Source organism: Centroberyx affinis, unplaced genomic scaffold (genome assembly GCF_046629955.1).
Source record: "Centroberyx affinis isolate AG114_WGS23_722 - 3 ecotype Tasmania unplaced genomic scaffold, CSIRO-AGI_Caff_v1 ptg000400l_1, whole genome shotgun sequence".
Lineage (NCBI taxonomy): Eukaryota > Metazoa > Chordata > Actinopteri > Beryciformes > Berycidae > Centroberyx > Centroberyx affinis.
In genome coordinates this window covers 327,054-352,966 of record NW_027279068.1, presented here as the reverse complement: position 1 = coordinate 352,966, position 25,913 = coordinate 327,054, and the positions used below count along the sequence as shown (strand labels likewise).

At 43.8% G+C, this 25,913-nt stretch overlaps 2 protein-coding genes across 2 annotated transcripts; one reads left to right on the top strand and one right to left on the bottom strand.

Moving 5' to 3' along the window:
* Positions 1–1,727: 1,727 nt before the first annotated feature.
* Positions 1,728–10,565, bottom strand: LOC139641784 (angiopoietin-related protein 1-like). Its single transcript, XM_071516380.1, has 5 exons — positions 10,425–10,565; positions 6,518–7,353; positions 4,840–5,033; positions 3,413–3,683; positions 1,728–3,166 (listed from the first exon to the last, which is right to left on the bottom strand). The coding sequence occupies exons 2-5, from the start codon at positions 7,317–7,319 to the stop codon at positions 2,979–2,981; spliced, it is 1,455 nt and encodes a 484-aa protein (XP_071372481.1). The 5' UTR covers positions 7,320–7,353; positions 10,425–10,565; the 3' UTR covers positions 1,728–2,978.
* A 2,207-nt stretch (positions 10,566–12,772) lies between these two features.
* Positions 12,773–24,233, top strand: LOC139641794 (protein zyg-11 homolog). The gene is made up of 14 exons (XM_071516391.1): positions 12,773–12,807; positions 13,750–13,915; positions 14,354–15,162; positions 15,460–15,600; positions 15,722–15,898; positions 16,311–16,375; positions 16,683–16,782; positions 17,187–17,237; positions 17,705–17,866; positions 21,823–21,870; positions 22,453–22,653; positions 22,757–22,809; positions 23,549–23,646; positions 24,052–24,233. Exons 1-14 carry the CDS (start codon positions 12,805–12,807, stop codon positions 24,231–24,233), a joined length of 2,256 nt encoding a protein of 751 aa, XP_071372492.1. The 5' UTR covers positions 12,773–12,804.
* Positions 24,234–25,913: the final 1,680 nt, after the last annotated feature.

The window sequence follows — 25,913 nt, the reverse complement described above, 5'->3', positions numbered from 1 at the left end:
ACCGGATCGTAGGCGGGTCGAAGCCCTGGCCCGGCTGGGGAAAATTTGGGTACTGAAGGTGACACTCAACCCCCAACTGTCAGTGGAGCTGCTCAGTTGCCAACAGTAGAGGACTGGATGTACTGGGCGCATCCCAGGAGGAAATGTGTGGATCTGAGTGAATGCAAAACAGGTGTTGCTGAAAAGAGCAAGTGTGCTCAGTTGACTTTCTCTGGACAAATAAAAATAAATTTAAAATTAAAAAATGATCCCTGTTGGGTGGGACTGTCTAGAGACCTGACCATTTGAGCTGTGCACGCCCTAATAAAAGGGATTATGTGGGTTGATGGGGCATGGTTAACCATTCTCATATATGTACACTTGCATCATTGGACTACTAAAAATGTTAAATCACAGACACAGACATGCATGTAGACACACACAAAGCTATATTAATGATGGTATAAGCTTCAGAAAGCTGGAGTTTGATGACTATGATGTGACAGGTTAAAGGTTATTGTCATCATTTCTGCTTTATTGGATGGTGGAAGAGAGAGAGAGAGAGAGAGAGAGAGAGAGAGAGAGAGAGATGTGACTCAGGTTGTGAGCCAGATTTGTACTGCTGGCTCGCCCCTGTCTACTCATCCACAGAAAAGTGTTACCACTTGTAGTAAGATGTCTTGTGTTCATTGTGTTCTCTCACCACCAGATGTCTTCACTCAAACACTCACTGACAAACACAGCCACGCATACAATCGGGATAGACCTTACCATCCAATGCAAATATGAGAGAGATACTGTAAGAAGAGTGTGCCTCAGAACCCGCTTTCACCCCTTGCTTTCATAAAGACTCACATGAACTGTTTGAATCCGCTATGGGAGAGTGAACAAGGCTTCGGTATATGACTCACACACACACGAGTAAAGATTTGAATTTGCAGTGCATCTAATCTCAACAATGACTGCGATGCACTAATTGTGCCTTGGATAACAGCATAAATCACCATGCCAGATGAAAGGAGCTCTTGTGAAAGAATGTCCCCTCAAGTGACCCTACATTTCTCCAGTTATTGACTGCTCAGTTGTGTAATACTGTTTTGCAATACGAACGCCTGGTTTTCTGAGTCATCTGTTTCAGCCTTTATTGCTGTTTAATTTTGACATCGTAATGTCGCTTTTTATTAGGGACTGTTTTCATGTTTTTTACATGTCCATAAACATGTTCTCTTTATAAGTGTTCAGAGTGTCCAACTGGGGTTGACCACTATCCTTGCTCTGTTTTCTTGCTTTGTAAAAGTTTGGGTGTGATGGCCATTGCGGTCAATAAGAAAAACAGTGCAATGAGAGTCTATTTTCAGCTATGAGACCAAAGGATGTTTGGCTTTTCATGTGTGCTGTGGATTCAGTGCTGTTGTCGAGAGCAGACCTACCAGTTCCTCTCTCCTCTGGGATGGTTTCCCCCCTGGGATGGAGCCTTCCCTCCCTACCGGTGATTACAGACTGCAGGGAGCCGTGACTTTTTCAATGAAAGATATTTAAAAAAAAAAAAAAAAAAATACAGTTCAAGCACTTTTGTGTGGAAAGAATGTAAATTTCTCTGTATTTAAAAGGAAGAGGGAGGAAAAAAATAACTTTGGAAATTTGGACAGGTTCCATCCCAGTTCGTCCCCTCCCCTCTCCGCTCTTTTCCTTTCCTTTCCCCCCCCCTCTCTCTCTGTTTCTCCCCCTCTCTCTTTCTCTCTCCCTCTTTTTCTCCATCCTGTCTGGCTTTCAGCAATGTGTTTCTCGTTGTCTGTCCCAATGCCTATAACTCTCAACCCGCTTGGTCGGCATATTTTTCGTGCTCCAAAACCACTCAAAACAAAACGTAATTCCATCTTTTTTTTTCCCCTCGACAATGCTTGTTTTTCCCAGGCTCATATTGAAATTTAATCATCAGCAAAATGAGAAAAACATATAACAGCAATTTCCATACCTTATCAGCCGTGCAAGCACACTTTGAGAATGATTGTCATAAATACAGAGAAAATGAGCTCTCTCTCTTTTCTATAGGATCATTTACTGTTTCCTCAGGACGCCTGGTCCGTTTCAACTGTTATGATAGCTAATTATACACATAAATTATCCAACATTTCTGGCAATCTGCATCAGGAAAAAGTAGTTCAAAATACAGTAAAATAGGTCATTGTAAATATAGGGAGAAGACATAAAACCGGTACTGTTTTTGCACAATCAAATGAACAGTGTTGTACATAAAACATGTAGATCACCTTCATTTCTCCAACTCATTAAGTGGTTGGTCTGATAATTTTAGGTCTTATTAGTGAATGGTAATGGATACAGTCGTATAACTCTACATACATACCAGCAAAATCTCTTTTCCAGCTCCCAGCAACTATAGCACAGCTTAAAGACCGTGTATGAGTGTTTCCCCCAGATGTTTTTCTTGGCGAGGTAGAAAGACCCGCATTTAGACCCTGTGACACTAAAGCTTATGAATGAAATCAATACCAATGGAATTCTTTCAGGAGGTGGCACCTCCTCTACATGGGTTGGGTTCCTGGTAATGAGGAAAACACTGCTGTTTCTTAATCAGGCAGATAGCTTACATTATTTTGCTGTGCAACACACCTTAAACCTTTGGTAAACTGCACAGGCAGTTATTCTTAATTCCCCCTGACCATCATAGATATTCACACATGGTGGTTAAAGGAGCTATATGGCTTTTAAATAGTCATGTCTCCTAACTCTGTCTACCTCTTTATCTATTATGATATAAAGAACATAATGTTCATACAGAGTCCATGTCTACAGGAGGCAGTTCCAGTCACTAGGTTGGTAATCTCCATCGACTTATGTCCACCTTTTTCCTGGGATCATGGAGCCCTCTATTCAACCAATTACTATTGACATATACTGCAATTACAATTTAGCATGAGGTCCAGGTATGCCCTCTCCTCCATTGCTGCCCCTGCACCAGCCTGGCTTACAGCATCTCCTCAGTCTATGGGCCTGATCATAATGCGGACGGACTTCATGGAGTAGAAGCCTCCGCCGTAGTCGGCCCAGAAGATCCCGTCCTGGAACTTGCTGCGGTAGACCCCTCCGTTGTACCAGACACCGTTCAGATTGGCCTGCCCACAGGCGTTGTACCACCAGCCTCCTTTGTGGAAGTGGGCACAGTTGCCTGTGTTGGGGGTAGAGGAAGAGTGATGGTCAACTCTGTGAAGTACAACAAGTACTACTACAGTATGGCTTTCATACAAGGAATGATTCACGGAACCGCAGACAAATAATTGTGGTCTTCAGGAAACACATGCATCTGGACTCGAACAAAAAACAGAGACACTTGAAAACAGAGACACTTGAAAACAGACACACTGTGCAGTTTAAAGGAGGCTAAAACACTGCACAGGACCTCAGCATCATCTACCTGAGAAGGTATCCTTGTCGCGGTCCAGCGTTGTGAACTGTTTGCCGTTGTGGCTGCTGAGCGAGTCCCCGGCGTTGCCCTGGTAGGTGCCCAGCCTCAGGCGGTAGCCCTCACTCTCTGGCTCCAGGTGGAAGCTGCTGTACTGAGCATAGACCTTCTTGCCCATCCAGTCCTCCAGCTCCACCAGCAGCTTGTAGTCGCCCTGCCTCCCCAGGTTGTAGATACCTTCCAGACCAAGCCAGTACTCTCCGTCTATGTTGCCAAAGCCACTCTGAGTCACAGAAAGATTACAAGGAAGGTTACAGGAAGATTACAGAAAATAATGCGAGTTGTTTGTGCTGTGGTATTCTGTGGAGTTTAGAAACATGAGAGTTGTTTAGGAACATAAAACCTCCGCTTGGAAGGGGCTGTGGGATTGTATCAGTGCAAATGATAATTGTCTTTTTGATGACTTTTGACCATGGTAGTTAAGACAAATTACAAAGCCGATGTTGAAACAGAGACGCAAGCACTGTGGCAAGGAAATGCCGTTCTGTCTTTGAAATTCTTCAGACAGACATGTTGCAGATTTTATGCTGGAAAATGAGAATCAATCTTCAGGCTAGGCTCCACTGGTTCATCTCTCAAACCCCTACAGATCTCTTGGATCATGGCTAATGGCGATACTGGCCTGTGCGCTTGTGTTGAATAACCACGACCAATCTATGTCTGGCCGCGTGCCTCCAGAACACTTCACATTGTAGGGAAGGTTGTGGTTTGTGATTGTGGATTAACTGGTTGAGCCAGCAGATGATGAATGATGTAGGGTTTCAGTCAGGGGCCTCCTCTCTGGTGCTGTGTGTGTACATGTGGTGGCTTTGTGGGAGAGCGGAGAGGCAAATCAATGTTGAAGAGAGCAATTTAACTTGCCGTTAAACATGCACAAGCCTGGCCAGGCTGAATGGAACACTGAATCACCAAGGCTGCCAATGCTGATACACTCCATCTCGTCCTCACAGAAAAAGCCCCTTGATGAGTGGGCCTATATGGTATGCTGGAGCAAGCCAACCAGTCAACTACCCAGCAATCCATCCAGGAAGGCAGCATAGTAGTAGCGGTTTTGGAGAGAAATGCCTACAGATTGAGCTGTGGAACATACCTTCCTACTGGGCCATCTAATGTTTCATAATGGGAATCTCAAACCAAATGGCCTCGGACGAATAATGCTGCTGACAAGACGTTATATTTTACAGTAAGTGAAAACACAAGGATTCTGGCCCTAGGAAATATTCCCCAGGACCCCAGATGGTTCCTCTGGAAAGGTCATATAACGGCACCAATGTTGTGTCTGGATGAACCACGCGTTCTACGGGTCGTTTAGGAGAGGAGGGAGAGAAATAAGATTGATGGGGAGCGAGAGCGAGCAGTGGAAGTGTTATTGTCATCACCTTGTAGCTGTCCCAGTTCCTGAAGAAGTTAACTGATCCGTCTCGCCTGCTCTGGATGACGGTCCAGCCTCCGTTGTCCATGCCCTGTTCGCACCAGACCTGCACGGGCCTCTCCGCTTCGTCTGGCTTGATCAGGTACATGCCGCTGGTGCTGTGGCCAGCTTCCTGAGCCTGGAGACAGTCTCGGTACGGACCTGAAGGAAACAATGGTCAGAGAGGGAGACAGGCAGTGAGACAGATATGAAGATAAATACATCAGACCTGGGTAAAATACTTTTGTAAATACTTTGTTTCAGCCTATTTTGGTGCCAGAGGGTTGAAGATAACAACATGGCACACAAACAGAGAGGCAGACAGGAAAATCAAACAAGCAGACAGTAATAAAACCACACTGCAGCAGGTCTACAAAGACACACTTGTTTACTGTGTCCTCCCAGTAACAAACACCAGAGGAGCCATGGGAATAATTAAGTCAATTCATTAAGGAATGATTTGCATCTATTTGTGGTTAAACAAACAAGCCAAATTAGATATCTCGTTCACGCACTGTTTAAATGGTGTATGTGTGCCTTCTTTTAAGGTAATCCTTATTAAAAGATTTTGAATTACAAGCAGATGTGTGGCAGTGAGTTTATTTAGTGGGGGAATAATCCCCACCCGGCTTACAGTATAGAAGTAGTCCACCCACCTTTCGGTTATGAAGTAAACCAGAGAGTGGCTCTACTTTGTGGTTTGCAGGAACATATCATGCCAGCCTGGGTTTTGTCTATGTCTCACATGCAATGGAAAAGTCTTGCAAAGGATTCATTTTCATACACAGCTGCACTGAAATCCTACACACTTTATTATTCTTGGGCAGGGACAATCTAAATGTGTCAGGAATTTCAGCTGATGAGTAAAATCGCACTGGTTAGGTCTTTTTTTCTTTTTTACCTTTCTTTGCTTTACGTCCCCCACCTTAATTTAGACATTACAGCATTTTCATTTCCATCGTGGTCTGTGTTGTTTCTGGTGAGCAGGGCACCTAGTTCCAGCTGAATATGCAAATCTTTAACCTTTGAAAATGAGGCCATAGGCCCACCTGCAGCCTCACTCAAAGTCAGGGATTGTTTTGTTAGAACTGGTAGCCTGACTCATGACTGGTTTAAATTTTACCACACCTGTTTTGTATTAGGAATGGATGAATGAATGGATGAGCAAATGAATAAATGAATGAATGAATGAATGAATGATTCAACTTCAACTAGGGCTGGGCAATATGGTTGAAATGATAATCATTGATTATCAATGATTCTTTTTTTCAATATTGATATCATGATATGGCTCACTTATACAAAATCACATTAAATAATAAAATTAATCTTCATCCCATTGAACCAAATGGTAATGTTAGGTGTGATGTAAAACTGAAATTTTCAAATGATATTCACACCATACCTAATTTTGTCAGTTTTTAAATAAAATATGCTTGTTATCATCAGTTTAGACAGCAGAATTGTGTGTCATGTATATCCCAAAATCACCATATCATCACGATATGATTCCATTGAAAGATACACAATAATATTGAATATAGCCCAGTCCAAATTTCTCACCCAGCCTTCAACATACTCAGCTAATAGGCACTTACTCATTCACTCACTCATTCACTCACTCACTGGCTGCCGCCCTCTCTCACCTTCAGCACTGAAGTTTCCTGGAGGAGGTTTCTGGGCTTCCAGGGTGCTGCCTGTGGGAGACGGCCCAGAGCGAGAGCCCCTCTCCCGGGCAAACGCTCGGGTGTTGTCCCTCTGGATCTCATTGGTGAAACGCGGCACGTTGACGGGAATGTTCTCAGGCACCACCTGCACCAGCGGGGGCCCCAAGGGCGGCTGCTCGTGTCTGCGGCCGTACACCTGCAGACAACGCTCCTCCAGGGCTCCGATCAGCACCGACTGGTTGTTCACCACCGCAGACAGGACCGCGTATCGGGCCTCCAGCTCCCGGTACCGGGAGGCCAAGCGCAGCGACTCGGCGGTGGCGTTGAGGATGCGCGTCTCCAGCTGCGCCAGCTCCAGGGAGTTGTCCCTCTTCCTGATGATCTCGTGCAGCAGCTGCATGTAGAGCTGCGTCACCCTGGAGTTCATGTTCCTGCTCTCTTTCCTCAGCAGCTTCATCTCGTTCACCATGTTGCCGTCCACGTCCACCACCAGCTTCAGCGTCTCCATCTCCCGACGCTGCTTCGACAGCAGGTCGCGCACCGAGGCCACATCCAGGCGCGTCACCCGGTCCTTGTCGGTGGAGTAGCCCCGGGCGGCGCAGATGGGGCCTGTGATCTTCTGCTCAGGGACCAGGAAGGTGTAGGAGCACTTCTTAGGCTCTCCATTGTTCTCTGGAGCCCTTCGTATCCGGGAGAGGATGGGGTTCTTGGCGAGGCCCTCGCTGCTGCTCCAGAGGGACAGACCAAACAGGATAAATAGGCTCCACACTCCAGATCCCATTCTTCCTCTCTTTACCACCAAAAAAGCTAAAGATCTAGAATAAAGACAGACAATTGGGCCATTATACTTTATTTGATCCAACTATGAGGTTATATTTTTTCTTCTTTTTTGCTATATAACTCACTCTGTACATTTTGTTCAGTTTCCTATTGGACACATCACTGGTAGTCTGCACTTTAATGCAGATGTTTTCTTTTCTCTTTTAATCCAATAGAATCCAATATAATCATGGGACCTGCAAAGCTTAAACACTCAAAGAGCAAGTGTTGAAATGACAGAGGAGCTGGCGTTCAGTCTAGACTCAACACAAGGGTCCTGCTTAATTATGAAGCGAATGAATGTTAAAATGTGAAAACGAGCAGACTATGACAGGCGGAGCAGGCATGACCCTCACACATCAGTATGCAGGCCTTGGCAAGCTGTGCCTTATGGTTCCTTTGTGGTTCAGCGTAGAGCAGTGCCGCCCAGCTCAAATCTGTTATCACAACTCATATTCTCAATACATTCCCTCATGGCTTCTCTCTTATTATGGCCCATACCACATCTGTATCAGGTGTCCGGGTGTGTGCAAGTGCCAGGATCTGTTTTTCATATTAGTGTAGATCCCCCTGCAGCTTCCGTGAATCTCTCCTGCAGTCTTTTAGCATACCCACATTGGTCTGAGTGGAGAACTGATATCAAAAACCATCAAGTCTCTCAAAAGATGAGACTGACAATGAAAATATTTTGTAGAAAGTGGAATTTATTTGGCCACGGCCTCGGACAAAACTGAATCTGTTCCTCTAATGGCATAAACATCCATTGCCGGTCTCTGACAGATTCATGAGGTGTAGGACAATATAAATCTTGAGCACAATGGCAGAAGTCAGCAGCAGGTTATCACTTGGCCTCGCTCACTCATTTTCACTTGTGCCATTTTTGCCTGGCTGGTACAAATAGATAAATCTGATAGATCAAATAGATAAAAATTTGGGGAATGAAAGAGTCTGATGTGTGTGAGAAGCAGCAGGAGGAGCAGGAGTCCCTGGTTTATGAGTAATGTTTTCTGGAGTCTATTTTTGGAAGGGAAGCTTGTGTTTTGATCTTATTGGTTTTGACAGCACAACGAATGGAGCAGGGGTGGGTGACGTTCAAAAATGCATGCTAAGTGAAAGATCCCTCCTTCCATATTCAATAGCTGGGCTTGGCTCTGGAAGTGGAGCTAATGGCGGGCCAACTAAAGACTGATTCTGGCACTCGGGCCAGTCCCAACCAGAAGGCAGTCTGTGGAGGATATGGCCAAGGAGGTTAAATAACCTTCATCTAACACTTTTGACAGCCGCACAATATGACCCACTTCACATCAATGCTCATCAAATAAATCCTCTGAGGATTTTAACAGATGCCAAGGAAGCAGAACTAAATGAGTGTAAGACAGAGACAGCAGGGGCTTTGAATCATTTCTGCGGTCTCTTCTTGATGTTTAGTTGCACTGAAGAGTCCCGACCACAGTTAATGGGACAGATCCCAAAGCATTACCTAAGCCCAAACTGCTGCTGTAGCATAATTGTACCCTTTTATCATTGTCAAAAGAGAAAAACATGCTTGCCTCAAAGAAAATAGATGATATCAAGTTTTTGTGTTTTCATAAAGCACAATGAATTATTGACAGAAAGAAAAGTGCCTGAGCCAAGATTAACTTTCCTTAACTACTTCGTTTGGCTTAAAAGTTCTGCAGCACACAATTTTTAAAACTCATCCAAAGCCAGTATTTTAGACGTAACATATGGAACAAAATTTTGGGGAACAGCAAAGCTGCAGCATGTTTTGCCTTAGATTATAAACCATTTGAGTTGCTGACAGTCAAGGAAAAGGGATTTTAAAGAAATCGGGCCATGTGTCACAGCTCAAAAACACCTTGGCACTGTCAGCCAGTTATTATTACCCAGAGAGCAGTTTTTCCTTTCTCTCCTTAATCACAGGTCATCACCCTCCATAACTCGGCCTCAGCGATTGGCTCGCCTGCGTGGCTCCACTTCCACACAATATGAATCTCACAGCCCCCGGCCTGACACGAGTGACAGTGTTTACACAGAGGCTCAGTGTGTGTCTCAGCCGGGGCTGCGAATCTCATCCGCAGTTATTACCGCTGGGACTCGGTCTGTCGTTAACACCCTGCTGGTCTTCATCAAGTCAGCCGCAGCAGACATTTTTTTTGCGGACTTATTAAAAGGGTATTTTCCCCCTCTCCCTCCTCAGAGCCAGACCTGACCAGACCAGCCACCTCATTTATATTAATGGAGGCGTTAGCAACCAGACAGGTCAAACTTTGTGGTGGCTGGCTTTCCCAGCCGGGAGGAACATGAGGACACTGCCAATCGGCCCACTAGCTGTAAGTGGCACTACTACTCTAATTGTCTATTGGTGAGCTCCTCAATTAAAGGATTTTCTTTTTGAATTAAAGACCTCTCCCCTGGGAAATGCTGGATAACAACGTTTGTGTTCCCACTCTTTTCACAACTTTATTTCAACATATAAACCAGATGCGAATCTAGAATGTCTCCTATATCCAGTCAAACTTTGTGGCGGCTGCTGCTCTGGGCCAGCAGCAGACTAGAACAATGCCAATTAGCCCACAAGCTATTCTGATGGAGCCACTGATTAGCTCTGTCTACTGAATGGACGACATGATCCAAAATCTTTGTACATGTGCAGATTACCAAGCAGTTTAGATTAGAAATACACATGCAGTGAAAAAAAGGAATGGACAGATGTTAACAGAAATTAATGACTTTAAAAAAGCTTTTGTATTGCTGAAATAAATCAGAGTGATTTACAGTCAATCCACAATTCTACAGAAATTATGAAAGTCTACAATTTCCCTGAAAAATTGGAAATCGACATTCTAAATTGACAACTGTAAATCATTAGAACTTCAGAAACTGAATTTTTGCATTTGATCTTTATTTTGCCAGACAGCTCAATAAATTCCAGTTAGTTATTTACAATGATGATCGGGACGATTTTAAAATTTCAGCAGTTGGAATACTTTCCCAGAAAGAAAAAAATACTAATTTCATATCAGTCACTAAACTGCCTCATAACAGAAGTGTAAAAAAGTCTTACCTGTGTCAGGGGGTCAGTACAGTCTGGTCCAGGAGGTGCAGGTTGGACCCAGGTTGGTCTCTCAGTTGTGTTTCCTATGGAGACTCATGCTCTCCATTCTCCTCGCCTCACTCTCTGTCTCCCTCTGCCTTTGGTCTCATTGAGAATGAAGGCCTGCATACAGCTATGGCACAAGCAAACACAGTCCACTAAGAGAATAGTAGAGGGTGGTCCATACAGATTGGGCAAACAAGGGGGGTGGGGGTGGGGGGTTGGGGGAGGCTGATGGTGTGATTTTCAGTGAAGTTTGAGGAGAGCTGGGCCTGCCTCCCTCCTCTGATGTCATGTACAGTTTAGGAAGAAAAGCAGGGCTCCTCCTAATATAAGGTTGCACTGCAAAAAAAAAAAAAAAAAGAAAAGAAGAAAAAAAAGTAGTTGAGAAATGAGGTGAAAAAATGTGATTGGCCTGGAGTCAGCGAGTGGTGATGACACTGACACTGCTTTAGATCACACACACACACACACATACACACACACACACACACACACACACACACACACGGCACAGACACACAATTTCAGTCTAGCTGTCAAGGTTTAAATCTCATAAGGTCTTGTTCATGGGCTTAGTTTGTCTCCCATGCACGCAATCTGTCTGTCAGCCTTGTAGATACAAAGCGTTCCATCTATCTGAGAAGTTGATGACACACACTTAAACTCTCTCTCTCTCTCTCTCTCTCTCTCTCTCACACACACACACACACACACTCATCCTCATTCATACAACCACGGCGGCCCATTTCTCTCAGTCTTATTCCCCCGTCACAAAGCTGTTTTCTATCAACTCTAATCTAATGACTGAGTGATCCAGTAGCTTCATCATAATAATAGGAGGTCTGTTTTGGAGGGGAGCGTTTCCCCTGTGTTTGTTCCACAAGGATGTGTGCGTGTGTGTCTCTTGTGGCCGTCCAAGAGCTATTGGCAGCTGTGTTTATTTGCTTATGAGGACAATATGCAGAGGTCTTCGCAGGCAACGAGAACGCCTTTCGGCTAAATGTTTTGGATTAAGGAGGAAGTACAGGCTTTGATGCATGGGGATTCTCTGCGGGGGAATACTTTAGCATGTGGGAGGACAGATTCGCTTAGAGGCAGGACATTCATAGATGTGGGTGTATGCCAGTGAGTGTGTGCGCGCGCGTGTGTTTAAGTGTGTGTGTGTCCGGAACATATGTTTGTGCGTGTGTGTGAGTGGGTGTGTGTGTCTCCAAGGTGGTCGTCTGTATATGGTAGAGGTCGTCCTATCTAAATAAATGATATATAGGAGAACATGTGTTGGGAGGAGAAGGTTCCTGAAAGAAGCGGAGAGAAGACATTACATGCTAATTCCATTCATGCTTGGAAATTAATTTTCTGTTTCTCTCTCTTGTCTTATTGTATTCCAGTTCTTGAAGGAAAATGAGTGGAGGCTAGGGAATTATGACAAATAAAATTGTTTTACGGCCCTGTTAATATTCTTTGTAGTTCGTTATGGAAGCAACAGATGAATCCAGCTGTATGACCGAGTTCCATGTGGATTTACTCCATGTTTCATATTGTATAAAGGGCAATAGATAACCAAGAGAAGACTGATGGGGATAATGACAGACAATTGTTCACTATTAAACATTCACTTCACACCATAAATAAAACGATCAGTCAGACTTTTCAAGTTTTATTAATCTGCAAGGGGTTCAAAGACTCACTGCAGGCCATGATCCAGTCTCCAGCTCTCTCCGTGAGCCCCTCCTTGTGGCTAAATGAGTTACCTACCCTCCTTTTCCTTTTCTTAAATTATTGCAGAGTACATTTAGAGGGCTTTAATGAAATCTATGGATACTTTGAGTAGTGACATGGAAATAAGTAAATATGTAAATAAGTAAATATAAGTAGATAAGTAGTAAATTTGATAAATAAGTAGATAAATAAGTAGATAAATAAGTAGATAGATAGATAGATAGATAGATATGTCTATATACATACACATACATATAGGCTAGAGATATATAAGTGCATAAACAAATAAATGAGTGAATAGAGGAATGAACGATTGAATAAAGAAGCCAACGAACTGTCAAAGCGCAACCCTCCAGTTGATGACGTCAGAGGAACTGGCCAATAGGAGGCGACCTGGCTGTGACAGTTACACGCTCGACGATCAGCAGCAGCAGCGACTGTAACCAGAACTGGATAATACTTCATAACTTTATGAATATATATCACTTAATGAAGTGGCCTCTCACGAGGCAATTATAGTCCATAATAATGCTGTCGCTTGATTGAAAATGTTCCTGAGAGTCTAATTATCTCTATTTGAGCCTTCTTGTTTTTTTTTCTTCTTCTTTTGATTGTTTACTTTCCAAACATGGTGAGTGACACACACGTCCCCCCCTCCCCTTCTAAAAATTGCCTATGTTATTTTCGTGCTCTCGCCCCGTCTGCCAATGACAAATGTTCATACAGTATATACCTTTGCTGAAGGGCCTTGCTTTTGTCCACTTTGCCCTACAGAGATCAGTTGGATTAGGTGATTTAAACGGGCTTTACTTGTGTGCAGTGTCTCATCTGTTGCGGATAAAATTAGACTCCTGCGGCGTTCACAGATCCTATGTCACTGTGGGTCTGCTATGCCTTGGGGAGGAAAGCCTATGGCGCAAAGAGAAATAACTGTGTGGTCATATATGGGTTTTTCACATCTTTAATGTGAAAAGAAAAAAAACTGTTTACATCTTAAGGACGTTGCTGCACACACTGCAAAAAAACATCCATCTTAACCAGTCATTTAGTCTCATATAGCCTTCAAATCTTAATTTTCTTAAACCAAGAGAAAAATTCTGCCAATGAGGTGAGATAACTCCACTTGTTTCCAATGCACTTTAACAATTTTCTAGAAATGAGTGTCACTATCTATCTAAACAAGTCAGAATAACGCAGATCACTGCACTGCTATCAATAAAATGACACTTAATTCTACACAGTTCTTGAAACAAGTTGATTTGCATTGGAAACAAGTGAAATTATCTAACGCCATTGGCAGATTTTTTTACTTATTTTAAGAAAATTACGATTTTAGGACTCAATAATAGACTAAATGACTTGCTGAGACTGATATTTTTTGCAGTGCACAGTCTAATGAATGACACCCTTAGAGGTCATATAGACAGATATAACCCTATTACCCATAGCCTTATAAGTAGTTCATCAGTAGTTTTTATGCCTAGTTAAGTCCACTGCACTTATCCTTACACCTACACTGTTTTACGTAATAATCCGGTAGCATGACTTCTGCCTGCCTGTTGATGTGTTGCAGGATGCCGACGGCCCCCAGGCCCTGTGTGACCTCTGCCTGGCTCAGGTGTGCCGCAGCCTGGGCGCTCTGTGCAGCCGGCGAGCAGACGGCTCCCTGCGCCTCAGCCGGGCCCCGCTCCTCCCGCAGGAGATGGCCGACCAGCTACTGCGTAAGATGGCAGCTGAGGGTAAGCCAGGAGGACGGACGAGACTCCAACAGCATCGGACAGAAAGACTGAGGGCGACTGTGGCTACCAAGTAGTGCCACGGTAGTTCTGTGTCAAGTTGGAGGAAAGGACAGAGTCAAAGTCAAACCGTTTTGCAGTCTGTCTTGTTCCCAGTGATGTAGTGGTGAATGAAATGATGGGTTAACTATTACCAGTCAGTCCAGTCAGTGATCATCTTAAGGCAAACAACCACATAAACAACAATCAATTATATGCTCAGAAAAGCATTAATTTATCCCATCATGATATCACTTAGATCAGTTTACTACCTAGCATGCTGTGTACTATGAATTTGTCAAGCTGAAAAGGTAGGGAAAGTCTATTCCACGTATATAAAGGTGGTTAAACTGAGGTTAAGCTGCTTGTTCCTACAACATCCCTCTGTTTTCTTCCTATAAGGTCTACTGAATGACAGAACCATTGGGATTTTCCGAAACTGCAAAGAGCTCCGTCTGCGCCGAGCCTCCATCCGCTGCGCTCCGGTGTCCGCGGACGCTTTCCGCCTGGCCCTCTGCCCTCACCGGCTCCAGGAACTGGACGCCTCCTGGGCCCCCGGGGGCCTCACCGGGGCCGACATCGTCTCGGGCCTGGCCTCCAACCCGGAGTGCCGATCCAGCCTGCAGAGGCTGTCTGTGAACGGGCTGCATCTGGACCGGGAGTCTCTCGGGGAGGACGGAGGGGGCCGCGTCGGCTTCAGCTCCCTACGGGGCCTGAGGACGCTCAACCTGGCCGACACGGACCTGACCGACGCCGTCCTGGAGGACATCTGCTCTCTCCCTCAGCTGGAGAGCCTGGATATCTCCTGCAGCGCCGTCTCGGAGCTCACGGCGCTCCTGGAGTGCAGGAACACCCTGAGGTCTTTGATCGCCCACAGGCTGCGTCAGCTGGATATGTCGCCTGCCAGGCTGCTCTTTGTCCTCAGCCAACTTCACGCTCTCAGGCATCTGGACTTTTCAGACGACCACTTTGCAGCGATGTCCGCGGATGACAGCGAAGGGAGGGAGGGGGATGAGACGGTACGGCAGCTCCTGGAAGGGAGTCCCCAGGTCCTCCCTGCCCTTGTTTCTCTAGATGTGTCGGGACGGAAGAGAATCACAGAGGCGGCAGTCAGAGCATTTGTGGAGGCCAGGAGAGGGCTGGTCTTCTTGGGCCTGGTGGCCACTGGAGTTAGCTCCTGTGATGTCCTCTCTTCGCGGAAAAACTTAAAAGTAACCAAGGCTCTGTTTCATTCCAGTAACTCTTTATTTCTGAGGATCTGTGGCATTATTTCTGAGGGTCTAGCACTAGCATCAAGCATAAAGTTGAGACATTTCTCTCATATGTATCTCATTCCAACAATAAGACATTTGCTTCTAGAGATGTGAGGACATCCGAGAGTGTTATGGTTATAAACATGAGCTTCACTCTTGCATAAGCTTCACATATTGTCCTTGTTGCACTATTTTGTATATTTATTGAACATGCATTTCCTGTCTCTTGGCTCTCTCTCTGCTGTGTATGTCCAGGTGACTGGAGAGGCTAATGAGAGCCAGGTGTGTGAGGCCCTGAGAAGGTACCGTGAGAGGGAGTGCTTCATACGAGAGGCTCTTGTCCATCTCTACAATCTGACCATGGACATAAACAAACCCCGACCAGATATCCTCAAGGTACCACAGTCCCGTCCGTTCTGCTCTCCTCACCTCACACAGGACATCTGGGTCCTTATAATTGAACACACCGATTCTGATGCGTATCCGACTTTGACTCAGACCTCCTGTTTTCCCTTAGCTGGTGTTGAGCGGGATGCAGAGCCACCCCGCCTCCCTGCACGTCCAGCTGGTGGCCACGGCATGTGTGTTCAGCCTGACCACTCAGGACCTGGCGGAGGCCATGCCCGTCCACCTGCTCAGCTCCACTGTCACCCAGCTGCTGTACGCCATGAAGAACTTCCCCAGCCACCAGCAGGTAAGGAGACGCGGTCAGTGATTCAGATTACAGCTCCATGTTGACTTCATGTAGTTACAGAACAGCAAAATATAACAAAATGTGGCTCAGATGGGTCTGTTGTTACCAGACATTGACCGATTGTTGGATTTGATTATAGCTCCCACTCTCCCAGCTTTGCACTATATTTGTAGTTTCTGTAGAACTCATACACCCACATACACCCTTATATTTTGTATATTATATATTATAATTGTTCTCTCTCTCTCACTCTCTCTCTCTCTCTCTCTCTCTCTCTCTCTCTCTCTCTCTCTCTCACACATACCAAGACATATCATTTTCTACAACAATATACAATGAAATATACATTCTAATACAGCAGATCTTTCCCCCATATGTCTGTTCATTGCCTAAACTATTTCCATCCCTCCAGGTGCAAAAGAACTGTCTGCTGGCTCTCTGCAGTGACTACATCCTTCAGGACGTCCCTTTTGACAAGTTAGTTTACTTTGTATCAGTTACAGTTTGTTCTATCAGTCCATGCTTATTACAGTAGCCAAGAATACCCATGTTCTCATAGAGTTGCATTATATTTTTTCTACCAACAAATTCTGATTAAACTATAAACAATCAACTTTGTCTTAAAATGTAACTATGTCAAAAAATGTATAGTTTTGCCAGATGTAACAGTAGGCTGCAGAAAAAGAATAGAGACTTGGGCAGGAGCTTTGTTTGTGCATTATTGGTAAATTTCATACTGTGCTCTGTCTTTGTGTGTGATATCCATGCTGTGTCCATGGTTCAGGTATTTAGCAGCCAAACTGGTGATGAACTGGCTGAGCAGCCATGAGGATGCGACCCTGCAGAGGATGGCCGTGGCTGTCATCTCCATTCTGGTGGCTAAGGTCAAGACGCTGCTCACTTACTGCACATTACTCTGCCACAGGAGAATAGTGTGGCACTTGTTACTCCCACCTGTTGGGAGCTCCACGCCTTAAAGATGACGTTGCCTCAGCAACCAGTTTTAAGCTTTCATTTAGTCCAGTTTAGGATTTATGGGGCTAATTTCCCTGTGAAATCTAAGAAAGCCCTTCCTGTAGACTGGTAAATTATGCATTAAAAGCAGTGACAGGATGTAATAAAATATATTAAGAGAATATCCGACAAGGGTTACCTTGAAACTTGAGCAAGCGCCATCTCAAATTCCATCCAGGGACGACCTAAGTGTTCAGCGAGCTTTATGGTTTCTGCTGGACACTCAGGAGATTGGCTGGGACTCAAACCACTGATCTGTCTGTTTTATTTACAGTTATCCACAGAGGAGACCACACAGCTAGGCACGGATATCTTTATTATGAAGGTACGCTTACCCGCTCAGTGTATTTAGTTTCAAACGCACACAGCGTCCTTGGCTTAGTGCTAGATATGTGTAATTCCAGTTCTTTGTATCTCTCCCTGTCTCTCTGTCTGTCTTTCTCTCTTGCTGTGTTTTCCATTACCTATACTCATTCAGCCTCTGTCACTCCATTCCTCCATGCACTCAATCCTTCTCTGTTTACTATTACTCCGTTACTCAATACTTCTCTATTTCTCCTCTCTTTCTCTCTCCATGTAATCAAGCCCACCTCTCTCTCTGCTTCAGTCCCTTTCATTTATCATATGTCTGGCATCCCAAATACATTGTATTCAAGACTGTACACCTAAACTTCCAGTGGATGTTTCCTATATTCCTGCAAATGGCAACAAAATGGACAAAAATATCTTTCTCACCCCCCCTCATCAATCCCCTCTGTCTCATGCTCTCTCCTTGTCTCTGCGTCTTAACAGCAGCTGCTGGGTATTGTGCAGCAGAAGGCCATGGTGGGAGTGGTGGACACCACTCTGAAGTTCGCCCTGAGCGCTCTGTGGAACCTGACGGACGAGACGCCCACCGCAGCCCGCAACTTCATCCAGTGCCAGGGCCTGGAGCTGTACGAAGAGGTTTTGGAGGTAGAGGATCCCAGAAAACACTGATACACACACTAAAACACGAGTACACACTGCTATATAGACATGCATACAGATACATTTGGTAACGCTTTATTTTACAGCCCGTAATTACGTGTGACTAGTTTGTAATTATGGGGTACTAATAAAGTAACAATGCTGTAGTTACAGGCTAACAAAACAAGAAATTAAGGGGTAACAATTTTGTAATTATGAGAGATTTATAAGGTAGTTATGGTGTAAAATAATTACAGGGTACAATAACGTAATTAGACAGGACAAAACAAATGTTATCGGTGCTTGTTCCCTGTAGCGTTACCATAATGATAACAATTTTATGTTTTTGTTTTTTAGTTTTTTTTTTTACAGAAAACAAGTGGTATATTAAAAGCAAAATGAACTCTCAGTGAAAAAACAGCCACATTCAGAATAAATATTGATTATTAGCTGCGACCAGGAGCTCTATAGCTCGCTCTGTCGGTCGGTCATTTGGTTGGTTGGTTGGTCCATAAAAATGTCCCCACGCGTGTGTGCATGCGCATACGTCGTTGCAGCTATTGCGAATTCGCGCTTGTATGGTTAGTAATAGAGGTATTGAAAATGTTAATGGCCTACATGTATTTACTAATTCCATTACACTTTCACTGCTTTAGGCTACAGGTTGCCCATAACTGCAGGAATAAAGGTGTGTTTTGAAGAAATGCATAAAAGACACTGTAACAGCTGGTGTGCAAATAAATGTATTCAAATAAAATGATTCAGTTGTTCAATAGTGTAAAGTGGAAGGAAGATGACAGTTCAGAAGTGGACTGCAGGTGAGAGGGCAGTCAAGCAGGGCTTTGGCTCATCTGCTTCTGTCTGGCAGGTCTGTTGGAGTGGCGTCTCTGCTGTTGCAGCCATGTTGCCAGCAGATTTCTTGTTCTTCCTCCGGAATATGCGGGATAGCCAAGAAAAGAAGCCGCACTTCTTCTTCTTTGGTTTTGTCAACAGGCTGTCTTTGGCACTGGAACTCTGAGGTCCTGTAGGTTCGACAAGCTGGATGGGTGGAAGTGTTTTTTCCAGGGTCAGACAGGACAGATCCTTGGTGTCCTTTACAGTTTCAACCACAAGGCTTGGTGGAGCTTTGACCTCAACCTGGATGGCTGGAGCCTCGGACTCCTGAAGCAGGTTGGTTGATCCTTCCTGAAGCAGGTGAATCAGGGTGTATTCAGCAGGAGAGACGGGGAGAGCCTCCTCTGAGGTGGAGTTATTGTCAGGTCCAGCAGAGAGGACAGAGACTTCTGTTCCCTCACAACATTCAGGTTGATGCAGGACGGTGACAGAGCTTTCAGCAGAGGCCTCAATCTGTGCACAAGGGTTGACCGTTTCACTCTTGATGATAAAAGGACATTGTTCTTCCTCCTTCTCCAAGTCCTGGAGGAACAGCATCAGTTTAGAATCAGCTTTGACGATTGGCTCCCATTCATCAAGATGATCTTGAGTAGCGGCATGGTGTGCAGCACAGGCAGCCATACATGTAGAACTCACTGTTGAGGAAGCATTCATGTGCTTTTGATGAAGTTCCTCCTCCTCCGGGAGGACTGAGAGGAACTGCATCAGGTGAGAGTCAGTGCTGCTGACAACAGGTTCCCATTTGTCAAGCTGGTCCAGAGTCGGCCCATGCTGTGGGGAGCAGTCAACTACAAATCTAGAGAGATGTGATGAAGCATAGAGGAGCTCCTCACCAAATCCCTCCTTCTCCAAGTCAAAGTGGGATTTGACCAGTGGCTCCCACTCATCCAGGCAGCCCAGAGTGGATCCACAGGGTGAGCAGCAGTCAGCCACAAATCCAGATGTGTCACATGGGGGAGCATAGAGGTATCTCTTTCCAACTTTTTCCAGGTGGATGTCATCGTCAAAACCAAAGGGGGAGTGCTGAAGCAGCCTCAATCTCTCAATGATTTTGAAGTCATCAGTTTGAGCCTCATGGGATGGAGCCTCAACAAGGCAGAGCAGGTTGGATTGAGCCTCAACATGCTGAGCTGGGTGGATGGATGCTCCAGCATTACCTAACACTGTGTCCTCGGTCATGAGAGGAGACTCTTTCTCTGTGGGAGGAAGGTGTCCTTCATCCATATCCAAGAGAAGTTTGTATGCTGATGAAGCTGTGCTGGCTATTGGTTCCCATATATTGAGGCTCACAAATCCACAAGCAGGTTTGGAGCCGAGACCAACAGCAGACTGAGGTGAAAGGTCACAGTCGAGCTCAGCAGTCACTCCAGAGAAACTAAAGGCTTCAGCATAAAGGTATTGCTCCTTGTTCAGGACTTTCGCAAACATGCAGTTTTCATGGTGATCGTCATTAAGGGCGTTGAGTCGAGTGACCATTTGCATGGATGCTGAAAGAAATGCAATGGCAACATCTTAATAATCAAATAACCATGAGGCCACTTGATGTAGCTTCATTCAAGGTCAACACACTTCATCATAGTCCATATAAAGGAATTATCCAGCCGCACACTGTTAGACTTTGTTGCCAGTTTACTCACATCTTTATTTTTCTTATAACATTTGCAAAAATAGGCTTTAGGAGCGAACAACGCATTTCGCTTGTTGCTTCCTCAGATTCTTATGCTTTTCATCATAGTTTTGTTTCAGCAACAAATCTAACTGTGAATTTACAATGTAAATCAAACTAAGGAAGAACTGGACACAAATGCAAATCCTTCAACACAAACAACTAGTCTGTCCTGACTGTCTGTCTCTTGTTTGTCTGTTCAGCAAAATCCTCTGTACTAATCTTTTCCTGGTAAATAATACAATTATAAATACATGTGGCTCACCAGGATGGAAATCACTCTCCATGGTTTCCTTTCTAAAAGGCAGATATTGTTGATGTTTCTCCAAATGAAAGCAACGTGAGTTTTCTGTCTCAATGTGCAGGTGAACACCGATCAGAGATGAAACTGTGAGTCTGAGTCTGTCTTCAGGTCAGTCTGTCTTTATGACACTGACATTCTAAATTCTATGAACTCTGCTGCATTGTGTCCAGCTGCATTATGATTCATCAGATGAAGCTCAGGCTCCAGTCACTTTGATGACAGAGATGTCTCACTTTGTACATGGTTTATAAAATACACATGCTTAAAAAACACATAACTGAATATTTGGAATTTGTATTAAGATACCGTATTTTTTATGGAGAAAACATCTATTTAATTGCTAATTCCTAATTGCACTTTCACTGTTTTAAGCCACAAGTTAGCTCACTCTAATCTTACTACTACCTACTTTTGTTACTACTATATGTTGCTATTGCCTATTACTACTATCTACTATCATATCTGCGGGGATACTTTAGGAAAATAAAAAGAAAAGTTATTCATCTCCAATTCACCTTTTCAGGTGTAGAATTTCTTTTTTTTTTTCAGAACAACCTGTGCATCAACCCATGCATTACAATGCTCTTTTTCCAGTGCATGAACCAATAACATTTGTTTAGTCCCCCCTGTTCTGTTTGTACCCTGTTATTATTTTTTAAGTATGCAGTAATTACAAAAACAGTTACACCATAACTAGCTTATAATTCTCTCATAATTACAAAATTGTTACCCTTTAATTCCCTGACTTCTTGTTTTGTTACCCTGTAACTACAGCATTGTTATTTCATTAGTACCCCATAATTACAAACTAGTTACACCGTAATTAGCGGGCTGTAAAATAAAGCGTTACCACACATTCTACCTTACCCACACAAATGAATGCAAAATACACTAAGTAATACATTCTTACATACTCTCCCTGCAAACAGAGAAAGCATATGGTTCATATACTGCTCAGACAAACACACAGAAAGAACCAATTCTGCATGAGCTACCACATACATTTGCAGGCATGGAAACATCCCATTGCATTTTGAAGAGATATGCAGTATACAAAGATCATTCATCCCCTCATGCTGCCCCTCTCTTGCATTGCAGTCCTACTACACTGAATCTTCCATTCAGCAGAAAGTTCTGGGCCTTCTGGTGGGTTCAGTGTGTGTGTATGTGATGTTTGTTGTTGTTGTTTATAGTTTTAAATATTTATCATGTGTGGAACAATACTGCGTATTCTAACATCAAAATCCATATTTCAATGATTTTAGTTTGTTTAGACATGATTTTGCTGTAGCTGCAACATGAGAATGCGTTCTAAAAGGGAAACTATTCTTACTTTAAACATGAATTTTGCCATCGGGCTCGATCCACTCAAAATCCATCTCCAGTGTTTACATCATTTCCTTGTTTGTGTTTTGCAACCATTCCCACCCGCAGGGCCTATTGTGACAACAAGGAGCATCTGAATTTGACAGTCCTGTCAACTAGCTTCATATTTTCCCAAACCATTTCAAATTAATTGTCCAGCAGGAATAAACATGAGAAATTGAATAGTTTGTTGTGCATGCAAAATAAGCCTGTGAGTTTTTCCAGTGCAAATAGAAAGTTAGGCTGCGATAATACTGTGGATGTGCTCTCTGCCACCTAATGCCTCTGTGCCAATGCTACATCCTGTGTTACTGTGTTATTATTACTATCAAGACTACTACTACCATACTACCTGTGCTGCAGAACAACATAGCGGAGGTGGAGGAGCTGCAGGGCGACATGATGGAGGAGGACCTGTTGGAGCACATCCTCACTCTGCTGCAGGACTCCCAGGTGGAGGTGGGGGTCCGCTACTTTGCCGGGGGGATCCTGGCGCAGCTCGCCTCCAGACCGGAGGCCTGGACGCTGGACGACAAGCTCCGCAATACCATCCTGGAGCAGCTGGTGTGTGTGTGTGTGTCAGAGAGAAAGTTTTGCATGCTGGTTTTCTTCTAACGTACAGTATATGCATCTTTGGCTCATCTAACCTGTCTCTCCCTATTTGCAGCACTCTTCCATAATGACATGGACCCAACCAGAGAGAGAAATGGTCTCTTACAGGTGAGAGAAAAACTAACTGAACTAAACAGCAGTCTATGCAGAAGCACTACAGCCTGTTTTCCCATCATTCCAAGCATTTGATGTCATACTGTGTTCCAAAAGTGGGTATACAATTTTTAATAATAATAATGAAAACAAAGGTGTATCATCATGACATTTAACTTATTTATTCATTCTAACAAAATAACAAAATAATTCAACATTCAATTGTTACAACATTTATTAATGCTAAAAATGATACTTCTAGAATGTTAATACCAGGAAATAACACGTTAGTAAGACTTCTGTCCTCACTTGCAAGTGTTCATATTGTTTCCCATCATTGTCAACACATTCTTGCAGTCTCTCTGCAATGCTGTTACACACTGTCTCAACAGGTCTTTGTCTGCATCGATTTAATGTATATAAAAATGTATATCTGACCTGCTTCAAATATTATTCGCAAATTCCTTTAATGGTTTCTTTTAGTTTGCTTTTTGCTTAGGTGGCATATATGTGGGATTTGCCACACAGACCATTAGTGCCAGAGAAAAATAGGCAATCCTAGAAAAGTATTAAAAAGTCAATTTAGAATGCTTTTCTGTGATTGACAGCTTACCTGACACTATGATGCAAAAACCCCCCCGCCTGTCTGGTACTTCAAGCAGGATTAAACCAATGCTCAGAATTACTTGCAAATACAATTTCACCCTTCTTATCTCAGTGTGCTCTCCCACCCACTCTTCCACCCATACTGCAGGTCGTTCCGTCCTTTTTGCCCTCTGCTCCAGACTTCCCAGCCCTCAGGAGTGCAGCTGTGGGCAGCCTGGGCCGTACATCTGGTCTGCAGTCAGAACAGTAAGACACACAAACAGATTACTGTGGTGTTACTTTCTCTGGAAGTGTGACTCTGGAGAATGTGGGGTGAACTCCTGTGGGTCACTATATTTAAATCAGATTGTATTATGTGATGGTTGTCTGTTTGACATGCAGTATGTGTATTGTGATACCCATTTAGATGTGAAATGGAGCTGATTGGGAAACCAAATTTCAAAGTTAACTAATTTTGTCTTTAATCAATTTAGTTGTCCACAAAATATTACACCTTAAGTGGATTAATACAAACTTGTCTGGTGCATTACCAAGTGAAGTAGTAGTGGAGTCGATCACTTTAAGGCCTTTCATCTGGGCTTCTTTTCTTTCTCTTGTTCTTATTATTTCCAACCCCATCTCTCTTTCTCTCTCTCTCCTTCTATCCTCTAGCCACACATTACAGCAGTATGCTCCAGAAGGAGGGTGTCATTGATCTTCTGAAGGCCTTGGCCGCACATCCCGACACACACAGCGACATCAGAAAACTATCAGAGGCCATCCTGTGTATGGTAGAGGAACGGCAGAGTCACTCGGGGCCCTTCAGCAACAAGACGGGACCCCAGAGTTCATGACGGAAGTGAGAGGATGATGAATGGATTTCATGTTATGTCTTTTAAGCCCAGAACTTGCTAGAGATATGAGGTTGCAGATATGTAATACTGATATATAAATAGGTTAAAAAAAAGTTCACGTCAATCAATCTTGGAATAAATATTTATTGTGATGAATTATGTATTATGAAAGTCTTTAATATAGATATATGAAGTCATATGAAGTATAAATGAGTTTTTGATGATCACTGGTTGTGCAGTCAGTTTGAACTCTTTGGCTGGGTTAGAAAGTTATTTGTCATAATCTACATCTCAATTCTGGAGAAAATGATGATGCAGCATGAAATCTGTTTGAAAGTCCAAATTGTTTTAATTAATATTTGCACTATCTTGTGGAGAAATGACTGCTTAGTTTCAAAACTCATGAGCTTATTTGAGTGTTCCAAATAAAAGTTGGTGACCAAAGCTTGCGTGGCTGAATCATGCAGAGAGCCTGAGACTGTCACCAGAGGGCGCTTTAGCACTGCAGCTCCAGGGCTGTTCTGTCCTCAAGATATGTTGAGCACATAGATATATTGTACATATATATAATATGCAATCATTAAGAGTATAGATTCAAGATCATACACGTCCAGTGGCAAGTTCACAAAACACCCTGAATTGGCTGTGTTTTTCTGTCTGTACTGAGGGTCTAATTATAAAGCAGTCATGCTCCAAATCAAAGTAAGTTATCTCTCTCTCTCTCTCTCTCTCTCTCTCTCTCTCTCTCTCTCTCTCTCTCACGTATCCTAGATGCTGAATTCATTATACTTTATGTAACACAGCTGGGGAGACGGAACTGCTTGTAGGCATCTACAGAGTCTATTCTAAGTTGGCCTATTAATAATTCCTTTTGAAAAGTGGATTAACAAGCTCACATGAATATTTGAGCTGCACCGTCGTGTTCAACTTTTAAGTGTCAAATCCCCTCAATTCACATTTTCAAATTCCCTGAAGCATTTTAAAAGGATCTGCTAAATGGAATATGACTTTCGGTGCTTGTGATTCAGTTAGACAGAAGCCATAGTAAGTCCTGAGTAGGGTAATGTTGACTGTAGATGCTGAGCGATTTATCATTTCCTTGTCAGTGGTACACATTAAAAAAAAAGGAGCTGCAGTAAACTGACCCACAGACAGTGTTTAACAGCGACTCCAACCCCTGAACATGAAACTCGGTGTGGTGGTCTCGTGGGATCGGGGGTCAAGTGAACTTGGTGTGCTGTTACTGTGAGAAGTTCAAGTCATGAGAAGTGTGGGAAAACGCCACTGCTGTCCAAGGGAAATAAGTTATTCCGTGGCGTGTCTGGTGATTTATTCCCGGTGTCGGTTATGCACATGGAAAACTTAATGTAGATGGATCGCGTGCAAGGAAGTAAGGTGAACAGAGAAGACTAAGGCTAATAGTCGTGTGCCTTGTGCTTATCAGGTCTTAAGTTTCTCTCTGTGTCGCAAAGACCCTATCAATATTCAAGTGATACATGAGACAGAGACAGAAATGCTATCAGAAAGAGATGTTGGGGAGAGGAAGAAACAAGGGAGGGGAGAATGAGGAGGTAAAGAAGGATAGTGAGCAAGGGAATGGGCAGATGGTGGAGGCGATGGGGCAGAGACTGAGTCGGAGGGGTAGGAGAGAGACAAAAGAGATGGAAATAGAGATGCACA

Coding starts and splice junctions, on each gene's coding strand:
- LOC139641784 (XM_071516380.1), bottom strand. CDS start 7,319: ATGGGATCTGGAGTGTGGAGCCTATTTATCCTGTTTGGTCTGTCCCTC. Junction 5,034..6,517: donor AGGAAACTTCAGTGCTGAAG/GTGAGAGAGGGC, acceptor TGTTTCCTTCAG/GTCCGTACCGAGACTGTCTC. Junction 3,684..4,839: donor GGAACTGGGACAGCTACAAG/GTGATGACAATA, acceptor TCTGTGACTCAG/AGTGGCTTTGGCAACATAGA.
- LOC139641794 (XM_071516391.1), top strand. Junction 15,899..16,310: donor ACTTCCCCAGCCACCAGCAG/GTAAGGAGACGC, acceptor CCATCCCTCCAG/GTGCAAAAGAACTGTCTGCT. Junction 22,654..22,756: donor ATACCATCCTGGAGCAGCTG/GTGTGTGTGTGT, acceptor CCCTATTTGCAG/CACTCTTCCATAATGACATG.